This window comes from Eubalaena glacialis, chromosome 7 (genome assembly GCF_028564815.1).
Source record: "Eubalaena glacialis isolate mEubGla1 chromosome 7, mEubGla1.1.hap2.+ XY, whole genome shotgun sequence".
Taxonomy (NCBI): domain Eukaryota; kingdom Metazoa; phylum Chordata; class Mammalia; order Artiodactyla; family Balaenidae; genus Eubalaena; species Eubalaena glacialis.
This window is the reverse complement of record NC_083722.1, coordinates 111,311,685-111,330,385: the sequence shown is the minus strand read 5'-3', so window position 1 is coordinate 111,330,385 and position 18,701 is coordinate 111,311,685. Positions and strand designations below refer to the sequence as shown.

Sequence of the window (18,701 nt, the reverse complement as noted above, 5' to 3'; positions counted from 1 at the left end):
GTTACAACAGGCTCGCAGGCCTTCTCCCACATCTACTTATAGTCTTCAGTTCGTTCTCAGCCAAAATCAAAGCTAAGCATGTCTCTCATACACAGGTCGGTCTTCCCTTGACTTTAGGGTCAAGCCAAAAGCCTGGGCAGACCTATAAAGCCCTGTCTTGTCTGGGCTCTTCCAGCTCTGCAGTCCTATGTCATACACTTTATACCCCACTCTCTGGATTCCCTTCAGGTCCTCAAGCCCCAGGGCCTTGGCACATGCTGTGCCACTTTCTCAGGGAAACTTTCCCCAACTCCCATCCCCATCCAGTGCTCTCCTGTATTTACCATCAGAGGACCCTGTCCCTCTTCCTTACAGGGTTCTGTCAGTTTGTGACCATGAGTCTGTGTTGATCATGTGACTGTTCTCCACAAGAGCCATCTCTGCTCTGCTCATTGTTTCCTTAGTGCCCAGAAGAGCCCATGACACAAGCACTCTGACACCCCACCACTCTGTTCTGGGACCTGACCTAGGCCACTTTACCTTTGTGGCGTCAGTGTTCTCATATGTAAAATGTAACCAATACTCGCCATGCAGACTTGCTGTCAGGAGCGAATCCATTATTTAACGCATAAAAAACACTTGATAAAAGTACTATCCCCAAAGTTAAGAAATAAGTTATGAGAGACTTTCAACAGAACAGAACAGATGTTCACAGTTCCAGCTTTATTTTCATTCGGTCACACATGCTTTAAAAAACATACACACACGCCTGTAAAATACCCAAACATCAGGAATTAGAAGGGCATAAAACAAGGGGCTTACAGGTGGAAAGAATATCCTAGGCTTCAGAACAAATAAAACCAACTCAAAAATTTCTTTGTTCAAAACACAAAAATATTTTGTTTTTAATGACATTTAAGTTTTTTTGTTTTTGTTTTTTTTTAAAGGAACATTTTAGGACAAAAACTAAGCTTCTTGTATTGCCTGAGGCAGAGCCTGGCTTCTTTCTTCCTTGAAGGCCTTCTGCAAAATACAGAAGCCAGCATTTGCTGGCCTTGATGTTCACCACTCCCACCCTGCCCTCTGGAAGTGCAGGGCTACAGGGCATCCAGGATGTGGTCGATCTTGGTGACCAGCTCCTGTCGCTTTCCCGAGATGAGCTTCTCGTTCTCGACGTACGTGTCTTTCTTGAGCTTGCCAGCCACCAGCCGCTCGGCCTCCACTGCCGACTTCAGTACCAGCTCCTTGACCTGCGCGTCCAGTTTCTGCATTTCGCTCACCTGGCCGAGGCAAGAGCAGGGCGGGGCTCGAGTGTCCTCCGTGGCCCCACCCCACAGACCCACCACCTCCCGGGGCAGAGGGGCTGCTGTGGAGGGAGAGGCCTGCTTCACCCCCTGAAAGGCCTGTTCCTGCAAGCTCTGGCCCCTGTGAGCCAGGCCCTTCACCACCCCGGCCCCAGATGTGGAGAGACTGTAAGGACCGAGTGTGGAAATACCGACACCCCCCAGCACGGTGCCAGACGCATGCAGGCACTCGGTGAACGTTTGTTCTCTTCCCTCCCAAGGCCAAACTTGGCCAGGGACTTGATCAGGCAGAGGGCCAACGGCAGCGGGTGGGCGACTCCTGTTATCACCAACTGGGTGTCAGGCTGAGGCCTTTTATAGCCACATTCATTCAACACTCAACAAATACTTGTGAGCCATGAAGCCAGGCACGACTCTACGCTCTGGAAAACAGCAGTGATGACACGGGAAGCTGACGCACAATAAGTACTTAAGCACACGAATACATGGTTTCACAAAGGGGCGGGTGCGCGGAAGAAAACAGCACAGGGTGCGGAGAGGGAGCAGGAGTGGGTGGGGGCGCGTGGAGGGGGTGGTCGGGGGCTCAGAGGGGCACTCCGGGGGCTTTCAGCCTCATTTGCAGGCGCCAAGAACTCATGCAGCACGTCCTAGGCAGGGTTCCCAGCGCTTCACATGCACTAACTCATTTCACATGACCGCTGTGAGCTCAGTAAGGATTAACAGCGCCCCCATGTTAGAGATGAGGAAACTGAGGCACACAAGTTAGGCAACCTGCTCAGGTTCAGAAAGTCTGAATCACAGCCTGGATTCAAACCCACAATTCTAAGTCTGGGTGCTTCTCCCTGCAGCCCGAGCAACCTGGAGCCTCGTCCAGTCTGGCCTCCAGGAGAGGAAGCAGCTGCTCTCAACACCAGCGCTGTGGAGGCCAGCAGCGCTTCCTCCAAATCCAGCTCACAACCAAGAGCCCAGACCTCGTTCCACCCCAAGGGTCGGCACCACGCGACGCGGCCGTAACTGGGCGCGCTCACCCCGCAGGCCAGCGGCGAGCAAGGCCACGTCGGGCGAGGCAGGAACGAGCCGGGTGAGTCGGCGACGGCAGGCACTTACTCTGTCGCACAAGTCAGAGCCCTCCGTCTTCAGCCTGGACTGCAGCAGCGCCACCTCGCTGGCCAAGGCCTTGTGCTCCGTCTCCAGGCTCTTCCTGCCACTGTTGAGGGTGGACACGTCCCGCGACTGTTTGTACCTATTGACTGTCTCGTCAAAGTGACGGTAGAGACCTAGTCTCTTGTTGACCAGGGTCAAGACCTGCTCTGTGATGCAGGCCACCTTCATCCTGGCTTCTGCAGCCGGATCCTGGGGGAGAGACACCATGTGGGATGACATCCAGCCCTGAGCCCACTCCGACCTCCTCCCAAGGAGCACCCACCACTAGCACACAAACGAGAAAAGCCATCTTCTTGGAAAGTCAGAGAATCACACTTTCACCGACACTGACCCTGGAACGGTTCAGCCATGGGCAGGACAGGGGACGAGAAGATGAAGCAGACGTTCACGTCCAAGTCCAGCAGGACAGACAGACTCGTATAAAAGGGATACTAATGCCAGGGTGCACCGTGAGAGGGGTATGAGGTACTGAGGGAGGAGAAATCCCATCTCGGGCTGGGGAGGGCTTCCAGGACGTGTTTCCAGGGCCTAAAGGATGAAGCCCAAGCTCCTTAGCCAGCCACGGCACTTTAGACGTGGCCCCATGTACTCCCCAGAATCCCTCACCAGTGGGCTACTGCAGAAGCCCTAACTGGGCCTGCTCAAAGGCTGACTCTGGCCTGCAGAAGGTTGGTTTGGCCCATAATTCGTTTTTTTTTCCTCAATAAATTATCAAAGCTTTAAAATAGAGATGTATACACAGGAAATCGGTTGGATAAACTATGACCTATCCATACAAGAGAGTCCTCTGCAGCTATAAAAAAATAACAAGGAAGAAAGCTCTCTTTGAACCGATATGATTGATTTTCAGGATACATTAAGTGAAAAAAACAAAGTGAAAAATAGATATGCTGTTGCTACCTTTTGTGTACAAAAGAAGAAAATAAGAATTAAATATCTGCCTATTTTTGCAAAATAAACAAATCAGAGAGGCTACCTAGGGGACTGATGAAATTGTTCCCTACAAGGCAGGGTGGGACAGCGTGGAGGAAACCGCACCATTTTCAGGTTCTCAATTTAGAACTTTGTTAGTGTTTTACAGTATCACAACCAACATTAAATATTACCAATGATGGAGGAAGAAACCAGAATAAAATTCAAGCATAAATGAACCTAACTACCTTTCAAATGAGTAACATGGGAAAGAAGAACAGAGCAACTACCTTGGGATCACAGTACTTTGACACTATAGTCTCAATCTAAAGACAAAAAGAGGGCTTCCCTAGTGGCACAGTGGTTGAGAATCCGCCTGCTGCCAATGCAGGGGACATGGGTTCGATCCCCGATACCGGAAGATACCACATGCCATGGAGCAACTAAGCCCGTGCACCACAACTACTGAGCCCGCATGCCACAACTACTGAAGCCCGGGAGCCTAGAGCCCGTGCTCCACAACAAGAGAAGCCACCACAATGAGAAGCCCGCGCACCGCAACAAAGAGTAGCCCCTGCTCGCCGCAACTAGAGAAAGCCCGGGCGCAGCAACAAAGACCCAATGCAGCCAAAAATAAATAAATAAAATAAATAAATTTATTAAAAAAAATAAAGACAAAAAGAACTGCCAAGAAACCTGGCGCTCTACTGGTGGGTTTGGTGTTTGTAGTGGTATGAGTGCAGCAACTGTGGAACTGTTTTGTTTTGTTTATAGACTTCAGCAAATAAACACACTGATGTTGGGATCCAGGCAAAGAACCCTGCGGTGTTAGACTGGAATAACTCATATTTCAAATACCACATGTATTTATCTCCCGGCTCTGTCTGCTGAAAGGGCTGAGGAGCAGAGATGCTCCAAAAGCAGTGATCACAACCAGCTCCCAGATCATGGTCTCCAGGTACCATTCTGCACTGAAAGGAACCGGAGCTCCTTGGAGAAAGTACAAGACATGCCGGAAACGTATTGCTGCACCCTACAATAAGGAAGTGCTCAAAAATACGATGTAGACAGAAAGACAGTCAAACCTGGGACACTTGAGCATCAAAAGGAACAGCACAGTGGACAGTAATCCAGTAAAATAACACATGAATCCAAACGAATAATGAACCAACCAACCAACAAGAAAAGCTTTTCCTTACAGTAGAAAACCACCTAGTAAGGTAAAAGGCACCATAGTTTTTCAGCCACCACAACTATCAGATTCAGATAAGAATTAGCAATAAATACTGTAACTAATGGGTGAATATATATGATATTTATATAGATTCAAACAGATTATATATTAATTGCAAAGAGAAAAATAGTAACTTTACAGTGAATAAAACAAGAAAGGCACCAACTCAACCAAGGAGAGTCAATATCACCAACCCCGGACCAAATGACATCAGGTACCTCCCGACGTGATGCACTGCAGACACAGCACCACTTTATAATGTTCTTGCCAAAAATGCATCATCTGAATTTTCAAGGAGAAACATGAGAAACCTAAACTACATACAAAGGCTGAGGAATGTCCCAGAGTAAAGCAGACTAAGGAAATATGACAACTAAATGCAACGCATCATCCTCAACTGAATTCTGAAGTATGAAAAATAACGGCTACAGAAGTTACCCTTGGGGCGATCAGGAAAATTTGAGCCTGGACCGGGTGCTGGTTGTTACTAGAGCAACGTCACGTTCCCGACTTCGATCGTCGTGCTCTGGCTGTGAGAGACGGGGCCCTCGGGGTCAGGCTGTGCACACGCCTAAGTGTTCAAGGGAGGTGGGCAACTTACTCTCAAACGGCTCAGGAAGAGTACACACGACAGAGAGGCCAAATGTCAACCACTCTGTCCAGGTGAAGCGTGCACAAGAGTTCGTTTTACTATTCTTGCAAAATGTCTAAATGCAGAATCATTTTGAAACTCGGGATTTTTTAAATTAATAAAACAAAAGCAATTTTTATAGCTTAGAAAATGGGGATATGTCACAATAAAACCTAGACTCAGCCCTTCTGCGTGACAAGGCTAGCAGCTGCCCCGGTGGCACCCCTACCCCGGGGCAGCCTCACTGGTCTACGGAACCAGCCAGACCAACGTCCTTGCTCGGTCGTACCAACTGCCACCCACAGGCCCCAGCGAAAGCCTGCCATGCTGTCCCACAAGCTGCTCCCTCCAGCCAAAGGCCCCGCCCCACCTCTTCTGCCGGTCACTTCCCCGGGAGCCTTTCTGGGCACACGCTCTGCCCACCGCCTCTCCCCACAGAACTGGCCACCAGCAGCAACCTGTCTCCTTCAACAGCGCATGTCTGTGACCATAGCAACAAAAGGAGGGGTCTCTAGGGTAACGGTCAGCTGAGGCCACAGGCAGGGCAGAGGCGTATGTCGCGCGGCCAGGCGCTGGGAAAGCGAGTCACGCGCGCTCTGCAGGCGGCCGAGTTGGGTACCTTTGTGATGGAGAAGTCCAGCCTGACGTAGACGATGACGGTGAAGAACAGGATGTAGAAGGCAGCCACCACCAGCAGGGGCTCCTGCAGCATGAGCACCTTGTTGAAGGTGTAGTGCACCTGGGGGGAGCCAGGAACACCCGCTGACACACAGGTCCGCCCGGACGCGGAAGCCTGGGGGCCAAGGGGCCTCACCAGGCCTACAGCTGTCCGGGCTGCCCCCGCCATCTGCCCCACCCCCGCCCCCAGAGGCGGCTGTGCCCAAACCACGCCAGGCAAGGAGGAGAGGATGGCAAGTCCCCGACCCTGCAGCCACTCTGCAGGGAGGAGGCCTGGGAGGCAGGGCTGTGGAGCGCATACCACCATGTCCTGAATGTGCTGTTCCACCAGGTTTTCCTTGCGGGCCACGATCACGGGGCGGCCAAACGTGTCCAGGTAGGTGTAGTGCAGCTCGCCAGGGGCTCGGCGGATCTCATAGGGACTGTCCACTTGGATGTTCCTGGATGCCGATGGGGGGAAACTGAGCCTCAGACAAACTGCACTGACCAGCTAGGTTCACAGTGAGGATCCAAGGCCCAAGGGGTCTTCCCGGGTCATGAGTTCTACTCCACTCTGCTCCCCTCCCATCACAGGGAACACCCGAGCCCCTGAGACCGCGGACCCACTGTCAGAAAGCCCTGAGTATGAGAATGTTTTGTCGCCCATGCCAAGGGCAGGTGGCCCTGTGAGTGTCCACTGGTTTCTGCCAACTGGACTCCTAGAGACGCCGTGGCTCTGTCCTTTCCCAAGCCTGGTTCTTCAACTTAGGCCAACATTTGATGAGATCCCTTACCCTTCAAGATTCCTTCCTTTCTGCTTAAACTGGCCAAAGACAGCTCCCTGTTTATAACCATGGAACCTGATATACCATCTGAGACCACCCTCCCCCCGCACCTTCTGAACCTGGTGTGACACGCCCAGGACAAGACAAAGCCGTCTCCACTATCCCTCCCCTTCCTAGGAGCACAGCCCAAGGCCACCCAGCTGCCTCAACTCTCCGTTCTCTCCTTTTGCCAGTCACCTCATCGGACTCAGGCCATCACTCTGGCCTGCTGTGAATCCTGCCCCTGTCACAGAAAGGGCTGTGTTGGGATAGCTCATAAGTGAATCTTGTGCCCTCACTGAGTCAAATGTCTCAGTTTAAACTCCGCCGGAAGCCCCTCCTCTGCGCCCTAGAACCCAACGTCCCCCTGAGGTGCCAAGTGGGCACCACCAGGAAAGGAGACAGGAAGGGAGGTCAGACTCACTTGGCCCCTTCTGGCAGGATGATTTTCACAGTCAGAGAGTCTATCACTTGTTCATCAAACACGTGGTCCACAAGCCTCATCTTCAATGCATACTGGTCTCCTGGAGGGTCAAGCAGACACAGCTGTGACTGGTTTTGTGCGTGTCTTTCCCGTAAGTAAAGTACTAGAATCTAGGCCCTGAACGTCACAAAAGGAGACACCAGCCACCACCGACTGTGTGCCTTCAATGAAAGAACACATCAGCTGAGTCCTGCTGAAAGGATCGACCTGAGTCTGATCAGGCTCCAGAGACAGCTGTCAATGGGCTAGAAATACGGAAGACAGAGGAATGTGCTGCCCTGCGCTCTGACCCGCAATCAGCAAAATCCAGACCATGGGCTACGCTACAAACAGGGTCAAGTTCTTCAACAGATAAACCATGAGGAAAACAGATGGAGGAGGAAACTATGGATTACTAGAGGCTGACAAGACAAATCAACTTTTTTGAAAAACGCAGAACTAGAGTATCTAGAGACATACAAGTGGGTGATAGAACAATGAAGAAATTCAAGAGAGTGGCTCCCAAAAGTCAGGACGGTGATCACTGTTGTGGGGAAAGAGGAGGTACACAAGGGCCTTCTGAGTGGCTGGCAAATTTGAATTTCTTGACCTGAGTGATGGTTACAAGGTGTTCCTCTTATAATTTACTGAGCTATACATTTGTTTTGTGTGATTTACTATATTTTATTTTTCATTAAAAAGGTTTTAAAAAGAAAGACTTGGAAATATGACAAAATGTTTATAATCAGTAGTTCTGGGTGCTTGTGTAAAAGTGTTTATTATTCTCTGAATTTTTTATTTTTTAAATATTTCAAATTTAAAGAATTTAAGCAGTTCTTTCTTATACTAGAACTGGGGGTAAGAAGAAGCTTTTTACTGTCCTATGTGAATTGATTACCGTATGCAGGTATCACTTTTACAACAGTAATTTATACCAACCCATGAAAAGTTGTTGCTGATATCCCAGCCTTCCTAAGAATGACAATACCCTCTCCCCATCTAAAAGGACTGGCAATTATCACACACACACACACACACACACACGACACAACACAAAACAAACCCACAGGAAATTAAAGAAAAAGACAGTCTTTCTCTTTTCAACTCTCTAACAATTGAAAACTGACCCAAATTATAGAGGTACTCATAGCTTGGGAGGTTGTAGCCGACAATGTAATGGGTCTTCCACCCGCCAAAAAGAGGAAAGCGAGGCCGGATTTCCATCTCTACGGAGTCATCCAAAATAAGAAGGTGGCTGGTGGAAACATTGCCAATCTCATCCCGATAATAAACATCCTGTGCAGCAGCAGGAAGGATGGTCTGCAAGAGAGTGAGTATACCTTCTGAAGACTCCAGAAACTGACGCAGAGGAAGTGATCCTAAGTCCCGAAAAGACTTCCTGCACCAAGCTCTTCAACACACTACTACTTAATAGTCTCCAAACTGTGAACAACCTGAGGAAAGTCTAACTTTCCCCCAAAGGCTTCAAAATATCTAGATACCTCATCTGCTTCTCAATCAAGGTTGGTAAATAGCCGAATTTTTCTAAACAGTAAATAACAGACTCATAAATACCTTTGCAAATGCTAAAAACTTAATACAAAGGTAAAAATAATCTGTAAGTTATTTTGCAGGAAAGCAAACTAAAGATGGAGGAAATCACATGAAATCACTAGGTGGTTTATGGTTTACTTATGAAAGGGGTTTCTCCACCTAATATTTTTAACTTATTTTTTTAAATCTTCACTTATTTTTAATTATTTATTTCCAAATCTGTAAGCATATTTTGATAATCGAGGGGAAAATGTAATGCCTTTGTTCGCACAGTGAGCACTTCTGTAATACTTAAGTACGTGAAAATGCTTCTAGGATTTCACTGATAAGACAGAAAAAGGTACAAAACTGTATATGCAATATGATCAAATGTTTTTTAAAAACAGTATTATAAAAGAAAAAGGAAATACATAAAAGAGTGTCAGCAAAACTAGTGCCTGGGTTTGTTTTTCCTTTTTCCATTATTCAAATTTTCTTTAAAAAACATGACTTACTTATATAAATGGGGGCTTTTTTTTTTTTCGGCCTTGATGCTAGTTCCCCAACCAGGGATTGAACCTGGGCCACAGCAGTGAAAATGCCAAGTCCTAACCACTGGACCGACAGGGAATTCCTGGGGGCAATTTTTTTTTTAACTTTCTGTTGGTTCTAACACCGTCACTCAACTACCTGAACACCAGTCAATCCCAATGACTGTCCATAATTAGCTACTTTCAAAAAGCAAAAGAAAGGACAGATGTGATAGTCATAGTTTCCCCGATGTCCAAGGCCAACAGTCCATACCTTAAAAGAACGGATGGAGGAGACTCCACTATCTGGCTGTCTCTGGTAATCATAGCGCGAAAAAGGCCCCTTCAGCACAGCCCCCGTGTGCTTCAAGTCCACGTTTTCCTCCACAGCAATGTTACCCCAGTGGGAGACCTCGATGACTCGGGTCATGCTGGTGATGGTCAGGAAAGGGCTGTTGTTCTCCGAATGTACTTTAAAAGTGTCCTGGAGAGGAAGGAAACAAGCAGCTCAAAGTTTGGTGACAGAGGAGTCAACACTAGCTTAAAGCAAATTGATTGGAAACAACCTATGCATCAGTACGAGGACGGTTAAACCATGACACGTCTAATGTACGCAACAGAACGGTTAAATTGTGCTGTCTCTAATGTAACAACATGGAAATATTCACGATATATTATTAATTGGAAAGATAGAATACACAAAGCTGTTTTAGGTTCCAACATAAACATCATTTGTTTTACAAACAAAATTGCTATACTTATTATTTTATAGCGACTATGTGAGAAAAAGAAAACAGAACCTGAACTGAGACACATGAGAATCTCAACACAGATAGGAAACAGAATTACAGATTATTTCTACTTTCTCCTTGTAGTTTTTATTTTCCAAATTTCTGCAAATGAGCTTTTTAAATTGATTTTTTTAACCAATTTTTACAGTTTTAAAATAAAATAAAATCTTAAGCTGTAAATAAAGAAAAACTGTAACTAGGAAATAAATATAAGATCTAATGAAGACATAACCTCTCACCAGTGAGCTAACAAATAACTCATAACTGAGGGAGACACATAGCATTACTGGATTTTTCTAACCTGAAGAAAATTCATCTGGAAAAGTTCACAGAAGAGACTTTTTAAGATAACATTTATGGAGTTAACATGTATGTATGTATCAGGCACTCTTTATAAGCTCTGAATAAGCACATAATTTCATTTAATCCTCAAAACATCACAATGAAGTAATTACTACTTATCCCCAATTTTACAAATAAAAAACCCAGAGGCCCAGCAGTTAGTATTAAGAAATCTTTCTGGTCACAGATACAAAGAACAGATTGGTGGTTGCCAGAGGCATGGGTGGGAGAAATGGGTGAACTGTTTTGTTTCTTTTTAATTTAAATAAACTGAATAACAAATTTTTTTAAAAGTAAAATGACAGAAAGACCAGAAAAACATCAAATTAAAAAGCTTTTGTACAGCTAAGGAAACTACCAACAAAATGAAAAGGTTGCCTACTGAATGGAAGAAGATATTTGCAAATGATACAGCCAACAGGGGATTAACATCCAAACTGTACAAAGAACTCCTACAACCTGACATCAAAAAACAAAGGACCCAATTTACAAATGGGCAGAGGATCTGAATAGACATTTTTCCAAGGAAGATATTCAGAGAGCCAACAGGCAAATGAGAAGATGCTCAACATCACTAATCATCAGGCAAATGCAAATCAAAACCACAATGAGCTACTATCACTTCACACCTGTCAGAATGGCTATTATCAAAAGATAATAAATAACAAGTGTTAGTGAGGATGTAGAGAAAAAGGAAACCTCATGCACTGTTGGTGGGAATGTAAACTGGGGCAGCCACAACAGAAAACAGTATGGAGATTCCTTAAAAAATTAAAAATACAACTACCATATGACCCAGCAATTCTACTCCTGGGTATTTATCCAAACAAAATGAAAAACACTCATTAGAAAAGTTATATGCACCTCAAAGTTCATAGCAGCATCATTTACAACAGCCAAGATACAGAAGCAACCTAAGTGCCCATCAACAGATGAATGGATAAAGAAGATGTGAGATACACACACACACACACACACACACACACACACACACACACACACACACACACAGTGGAACACTACTCAGTCATAAAAAAGAATGGAATCTTGCCGTTTGTGACAACATGGATGGATCTAGAGGGTACTATGCTAAATGAAATAAATCAGAAAAAGACAAATACTGTATAATTTCACTTATACGTGGAATCTAGAAAACAAATGAACAAAACAGAAACAGAGTTATAGAGAACAAACAGGTGGTTGCCAGAGGGGAGGGGGGTCAGGGAAGGAGAGAAATAGGTGAGGCACATTAAGAGGTACAACCTTCCAGTTGCAAAATAAATGAGACAAGTATGAAATGTACAGCGTGGAGAAGTCAATAACTATGTAATATCTTTGTATGGTGACATATCGTAACTGCACTTATTGTGGTGATCGTTTTGAAATGTACAGAAATACTGAATCAATATATTGTATAACAGGAATTAACAGTGTTGTAGGTCAATTACACTTCAAAAACCAAAAACCAAACAAACAAACTCATAGAGAAAGAGATCAGATTTGTGGCCCCCAGAGGCGGGGGCGGGACGGAGGGAGAATTGGAGGAAGGTGGTCAAAAGGTCCAAACTTCCAGCTGTAACATAAATAAGTACTAGGGATGTGATGTACAACGTGATAAATATAATTAGCACTGCTGTACATTACATATGAAAGCTAAGAGAGTAAATCCTAAGAATTCTTATCACAAGGAAAAAATTTTTTTCTATTTCCTTAACTTTTTTTTTTTTATGAAGCACCAAAACTGGAGCCAAGGTCTGAACAGGTATCTGTTTCTTTAATTTTGTATCTGTATGAGATGATGAATGTGCCCTAAGCTCCTTGTGATAATCATTTCATGATATAAGTCAAATCATTATGCTGTACACCTTGAACTTATTCAGTGCTGTATGTCAATTTAATCTCATTAAAAGTGGAAGAAAAAAAAAGTTAGAGGACAAAAGGACCAGAAAAACACCTTTCTTTCCCAAAAGTCCAAGAAGTGGACAAGATAAGGTTATTTTATTTTGTTATTTTATTATAATTGTATTTAATAGCATTTAATGCCAATACCGGCACGGGTATGGGGAAACTGGTAGTTTCATAGTGCTGGTGCCATAATAAATTGGCTAAATTTTCGGAAAAAACATTTGGCAATACAGCAAGAGATTTTTAAATGTTCATATGCTTTGATTTGAAAACTTGTACTTCAGAAAATCTATCCTGAAAGTACAGAGCAAAGAAAAGAGAAAGGACGGCTGAAGCATTGTAGCAATAGCCTGACAACCACTGAATCTCAGCGACAGATGGCTGTCCATTTACGATACTCTATACTTCTGTATGTTTGAAACGTCCCATAATAACAACACCTTTTTTAAACCTTCATCACTCCCTCTGCCTTTAAGGCCCACGCCCTAGGCTCAGCAACACCACCAGCAGCTAACCCCAGCCACCAGGGCCAGCACAGCTCACGTGTTCCCATCCCCGCGCCTTTGTCCCCCCATCGCCTCTGCCCAGAATGCCTTGTTTCCTGCTCCCCCAACTCCGCCTCCTTTACAAAGTCCTCCTCAAGCCCAGCCTCTATCTGAACTCCCAGAATGAGGACAGTGAGCCCCATGGAGTCACTTCTCGGCAGGTTAAAACTCTGGGGATGATCCGACATAGTGCTTTGGATTCCCACCCAAGCCCCTCAACGTGCAGTCACCCCCGCGGGAGATATGCTCTGCAGCGGACAGGGGTGGCCTGGACTCCACAAGGGCCCACCTGACTATAGGCAGGGACATCGCGGAAAGGTCCGTAATCCAGGAGGTCCTCGGAGCGCATGGGGTTCCCCAACTTGGTGTAGCTCTCCACGTTTCGGGAGGCGAGTTTCACCCGCATGGTTTGTGTCTTGGTCGGGTAGGGAGAGTAGAAATAATGGTTCCCCTCAAACACCACAAACTGTTTCTCCGACTGGGTGATCTGGGTTGGATATGGCTGAAGCACATGGGTATAAACGGCTTCCACAATGACTGAAATCTTGGCCCCGGGATCAAGAGCGACTGGGAGCTTGACGGTGAAGAATCTCCCGCTGGAGCAAGAATGAGGAGAAATAATTAAGAGAGATCAAGAAACTGAAAAGAGAACAGCAGCTTAAAATCACAGCAAAATTTTGTACCAAGATAAAAGCAGTTACTTCTAAGAGATTACCTTCAACCTATTAATTTAAGCCTTTTTTTTTTTTAATTCATTTATTTTATGTTTGGCTCGGTTGGGTCTTTGTTGCTGCGCCCGGGCTTTCTCTAGCTGCAGTGAGCGGGGGCTACTCTTCGTTGCGGTGCGCGGGCTTCTCATTGCGGTGGCTTCTCTTGTTGCGGAGCACGGGCTCTAGGCGCGCGAGCTTCAGTAGTTGTGGCTCACAGGCTCAGTAGTTGTGGCGCACGGGCTTAGTTGCTCCGCGGCATGTGGGATCTTCCCGGACCAGGGCTTGAACCCGTGTCCCCTGCATTGGCAGGCGGATTCTTAACCACTGCGCCACCAGGGAAGTCCCTTCCTGCTTTTTAACGTGTGTTTGAAAACTATCCTTAGTAAAGTGTTTTAAAATAAATAACAAGTGCCAGGCCCCCTGCTAGGTACTGAGGTTAAAGCAGAGAAGAAGGCAAGTTCAAACCCAGGCTTCATGTTCAAAGAGCTCAGTCTACCTCCCGCGAAAAAGCATCACTTTTGGGCTTCCCTGGTGGCACAGTGGTTAAGAGTCCGCCTGCCAATACAAGAGACACGGGTTCGAGCCCTGGTCCGGGAAGATCCCACATGCCACGGAGCAACTAAGCCTGTGTGCCACAACTACTGAGCCTGCGCTCTAGAGCCCGCGTGCCACAACTTCTGAAGCCCGCGCACCCTAGAGCCTGTGCTCCACAACAAGAGAAGCCACCACAATGACAAGCCCGTGCACCACAACGAAGAGCGGCCCCCGCTCACCGCAACTAGAGAAAGCTCGCGCAGCAACAAAGACCCAACGCCGCCAAAAATTTTAAAAAATTTTTAAAAATAATAAAATAAAATAAAAAGCATCACTTTCAGTGCCCTGAAGGCTGGCAAGGAGGTGTGGTAAGGCTGTCTACCCCTTGTAAACAGGACGGTAGCCAAGCGGCGATGGGAGGGTGTCTGCTGAGGCAAACAGCCTGCAGGTCCCACCCACCAGTTTCCCATCTATTGGCTGGGGATCCCTACCCCCATAGATTAGAGACCTGATCTGGCATGGAAGTAACTACTTTCCTGTTGTGAAACACACTGCCACTCTCAGGGGAGTCCAATTTCAGCACTAGGAGTCAGAAAAGACATCATAAATGGGTCCAGAATGCAGGAAGCCTGTCGCCTGCTACCACACACTCTATTAACTGAGACAGCCTCTAACACGCTGGGCCCATTCTAAGCGAGTCTCCTAGTTATGATTCCAGCCCTGATATGATAACCTACAACCAGACAAGGCAAGACAGACATAGATATTCTGACTGTTACCTTACCTTTTACCCTTAATTTTGGTTTCTCGTACTTCCAGATTGTTCTCTTCCTCATCCTCTCCCTTCACCTGTAGGACAAAGGAAGTTATTCTTGTCTTTTAGTCTCTAAATTTTGAGTTAACAGTTAACTAACTGCCGCAGAAGTCCACATTAAAACATTCAAACCACCAGAACTTTGCAAAGATTGAATTCTGGTTTCAGTAACAATTTTTCAAGTGAAATACAAGAACACTGTCAAAAGACCTACTTTTGCACTGAATAAGCTGTATAATATGCTCTAGAAAATCATAATATTTTCCTGAATGATCAAATACACAGATACAAATTAAAATTACGCTTCCAAATACAGTTTACACTTACAAATAGAAAGGCCAGAAAGGTTTCTTTCTGGACGTTTTCTTCTTCATTTACATTGCAATATGCCTATGCATAGAAAAAGTCTCAGTATTATTTATTATTTATTATTTTTAACTTTTAATTTTTAATTTTGGCTGCGTTGGGTCTTCGTTGCTGCGCAAGGGCTTTCTCTAGTTGTGGCGAGCAGGGGCTACTCTTCGTTGCGGTGCGCGGGCTTCTCATTGCAGTGCGCGGGCTTCTCATTGCAGTGGCTTCTCTTGCTGTGGCACGCAGGCCCTAGAGTGTATGGTGCGGGCTTCAGTAGTTGTGGCGCATGGGCTCACTAGTTGTGGCTCAAGGGCTGTAGAGCGCAGGCTCAGTAGTTGTGGCACACGAGCTTAGTTGCTCCGCAACGTGTGGGATCTTCCTGGACCAGGGCTTGAACCCGTGTCCCCTGCACTGGCAGGTGGATTCTTAACCACTGCGCCACCAGGGAAGTCCCTATTTATTGTTTATTTATTGCTGAAGAAAAGTCTCATGCATAACCAAAACTGATTTTACTTGCGCAAAAGAAGTTAACAGTGGCAAAAGCAATGGCCACTGTGTGGCACACTCTTTTATTCTTATCCTTCATTGCAACTGGCTGTGCAACCAGGAAAAGGATGCCAACTCCGGCAGGTTGCAGGGTCTTTCTGAGAAAGAGTAGGCATCTTGAATGAGATTGTGGAACAGATTCTAAGGAAAAAACTTACACACACAGCACTGATCTCTTTGCCAAACCAACCTCCACCAAAAGAAAAAAAATTTAAGACCACCTTTTAAGACTGGAGCAGTGATTCCCAATAGAGTATACAAAGCTATAATGAGAAAGCTATTTGTAATATTTCAAAAAGCCTCAAAGTTATCAAACAATCATCCTCCACAAAGCTGTACAGCCTAATAAAAACAACAAATTTCACTACTTTTACTAGAATCCTATCACAGTGGGAACATTCTAGTATACTTGTGCTTATCAAGAACTCGCATTGTTCAGTTATATGTTGATTCGTCTTAACAAATATTTATTATCACTTCTAAATATTTACTAGATTCACTGTGTAATCTAATAAAAGGTTAGAGAAACAAAATATTTCAAATATAGGATCCAAATGAAAGCAAAACTAGTAAGATGAGTCTTTTGTAGTAAAAAGACAAAGAACCACTGGCTCCTAGTCAATAATCATCACGGCCTCCTCTACCAGTTCCTAAACTTCTACATGTAGTGTTGAAGATGATTCACTGAAACAATTTCTAGCAACCTCACCAAAGCCTCCCAGTCAGTTGTTGGAAAATACACATCTTCTTGGTTAGGTTTATCATCCAGTTACGTTTCCCATTGGGATAGGGGTACAAGGGAGCACATACACCCGTTTAACTCATCTCACTCTTGGACCACAAATCAAAAAATGGTTCTGAATAAACCTGGTGATGGGACTACAGGTCTTATACCCCCAACAGAACCCTACCGCACACCATCTAGGCCAGAAGAGGCAACGTCGTACAGTGAAGAACACACACACACAAAGCGTGAAACAAACTAACCGGACTCTTTATTCTAAGACATCATGTAGGAGGTTAAACAACTTAACCTCCCAAACTACAGTCCTCACCAGCAGTAACAGTACACCTCGAAGGGCTCTTAGGAGAGTTAAATGAGAATGTACTTAAAATACCTACCACAATGCCTGACACAAGGTAAATTCTCAATAAGACACCAGTACCGTAACCCAGCTTGTAAGCGCTCTCCGGCATGATGGCCAGATAGCTTCTGCTGTCATCTTGTTATACTGTGGCAACCTCACTAAATGACAACTAGCTTTTATAAAAGAATGGGATTTAACATTCAGAACATTCAAATGAAGTTTTAATCCATCCTTCCACAAACCTTTAAGTAAAACTGCGTGCTTCATTATGGACAAAGCATGAGAAGGGAACAGGAGTCATTTCAGAAGCATGATCTCTATAAAGGCAACTTTATAGCTCCAAATTCAGCAGTCAGGTATGCTAAGAAGAAATACGACACTGGAATGACTATTCTCCAAACCAATAACTGGGTAATCACTTAACGGATGTTGTTTAAGGAAAACAGCAATAGAAGGCAAACCTCTGTATACGTATATTCCCTCTATTCCCAAAGCCAACACTGTTTCCTTGAGAGGCGTAAAAATGACCACTGAAATGCCTGGAAGAACAGAAGCAAACTTGGGAGGCATTTATTGCTTTACTGTAAGAATGAGAACCGGTCGGGGGGAGGGAGAGAACTGGACTTTCCCTTTCTGTACTGTATTACTTGCACGAGTTTTTAAACTAACTTTAAGGAAAAGGAAATTTTTTGAAGCGTCGGTTCGCAACCGTAAGAAATGCGTTATATTAACAGCAGTTTCAAACGATTCCAAACTTGGAAGCAGGGGACCTGTTCCATTTGCGATCGCACTGGACGGAGCCCAGCTCCCTGGCGAATCCGCGCTCCGGCCGCACCACCTTGCGGCGCTCCCGCAGGCCCCGGGCCCAGCCGCCCGCGCCGCCAGCCGGGGCTGACGTGTCCGGGGCGGGGACGGGCGCCGGTCCTCCCGGCCGGCCCGTGTCCCCGGGGCCCGCTCACCTGCACGCCGAGGTACGCCAGCCGGGCCTCCAGCTCGGGCTCCAGAGCCAGCAGGAAGGAGGCGACGCGGGGCGAGGAGCTGCCGCCCGCGTGCGCCAGGACCACCTCGGCCGTCACCTTGGCCAAGTGGCTGCTCAGGTCCACGGTGCGCTTCACGTCCTCGTTGACCAGCGGCGGCGCCTCCGCGGAAGCGCGGCCCGGCGCCGGGGCCCAGGCCCCGATCAGCAGCAGCAGCGGCAGCAGGCGGGCTGCGGGAGCCTCCATGGCCGTGACTGAGCTGGACCGCAGTTCGCCCGCCCGCGCGCGCACCCCGCGTCCGCCACGGCGCAGCCGCCCATTGGGCCCGCCGGCGCCCCAAGATGGCGGCGCCCAGGGGCGAGGACCCCGTCTCCGTGGCAACGGGCGGCCCGCCAAGCGCCTGCTTGCACGCCCTGGCCGGACTCAGGTCCCAGGAAGGCTCCCTGGCCGCCCCACCGCTCTCCCACAGAGGTAACACTGGCCAAGATAAAGGAGGAGGAGCACAGGCTGCGTCTGTCCACAAGAAGTGCTGATGATGAGTGAACGGTATGTTATTTAGCTTAGAAAACACTGCCCCCAAATTCTCCGTTAAACATGAAGCCATTTTCATTCTCTTTATTAATTCATCCTTTCACTCCCTCAAGAAACATTTATTGAGCCTTAAGTTGCATACCCATCCGAAAGAGAGGCAGTAAAACATCCTTTTAACAGAGAACATATTTTTGATGTGGAAGAATGAGAGAGAAGATGTCTTGTAGACGGTGAGCAGTCCGGGCCACAGAACTCCACAATCCTTTTGAGGAACTTGCATTAGTTAGTTCCGTTTGGGGGAACAGTCAAAGTGAACCAAACACCGCAGGTGCACGA

General features: G+C 46.5%; 1 protein-coding gene and 1 long non-coding RNA gene across 2 annotated transcripts; one reads left to right on the top strand and one right to left on the bottom strand.

Moving 5' to 3' along the window:
- Positions 1-683: 683 nt before the first annotated feature.
- RPN1 (ribophorin I) lies at positions 684-18,151 on the bottom strand. The gene is made up of 10 exons (XM_061197342.1): positions 17,817-18,151; positions 14,843-14,907; positions 13,104-13,410; positions 9,506-9,715; positions 8,296-8,488; positions 7,130-7,229; positions 6,204-6,342; positions 5,844-5,963; positions 2,391-2,636; positions 684-1,259 (listed from the first exon to the last, which is right to left on the bottom strand). The coding sequence occupies exons 1-10, from the start codon at positions 18,078-18,080 to the stop codon at positions 1,077-1,079; spliced, it is 1,827 nt and encodes a 608-aa protein (XP_061053325.1). The 5' UTR covers positions 18,081-18,151; the 3' UTR covers positions 684-1,076.
- On the top strand, positions 878-7,230 carry LOC133095614 (uncharacterized). The gene is made up of 2 exons (XR_009701640.1): positions 878-1,748; positions 2,132-7,230. It is a non-coding gene; the product is annotated as an uncharacterized LOC133095614 (long non-coding RNA).
- Positions 18,152-18,701: the final 550 nt, after the last annotated feature.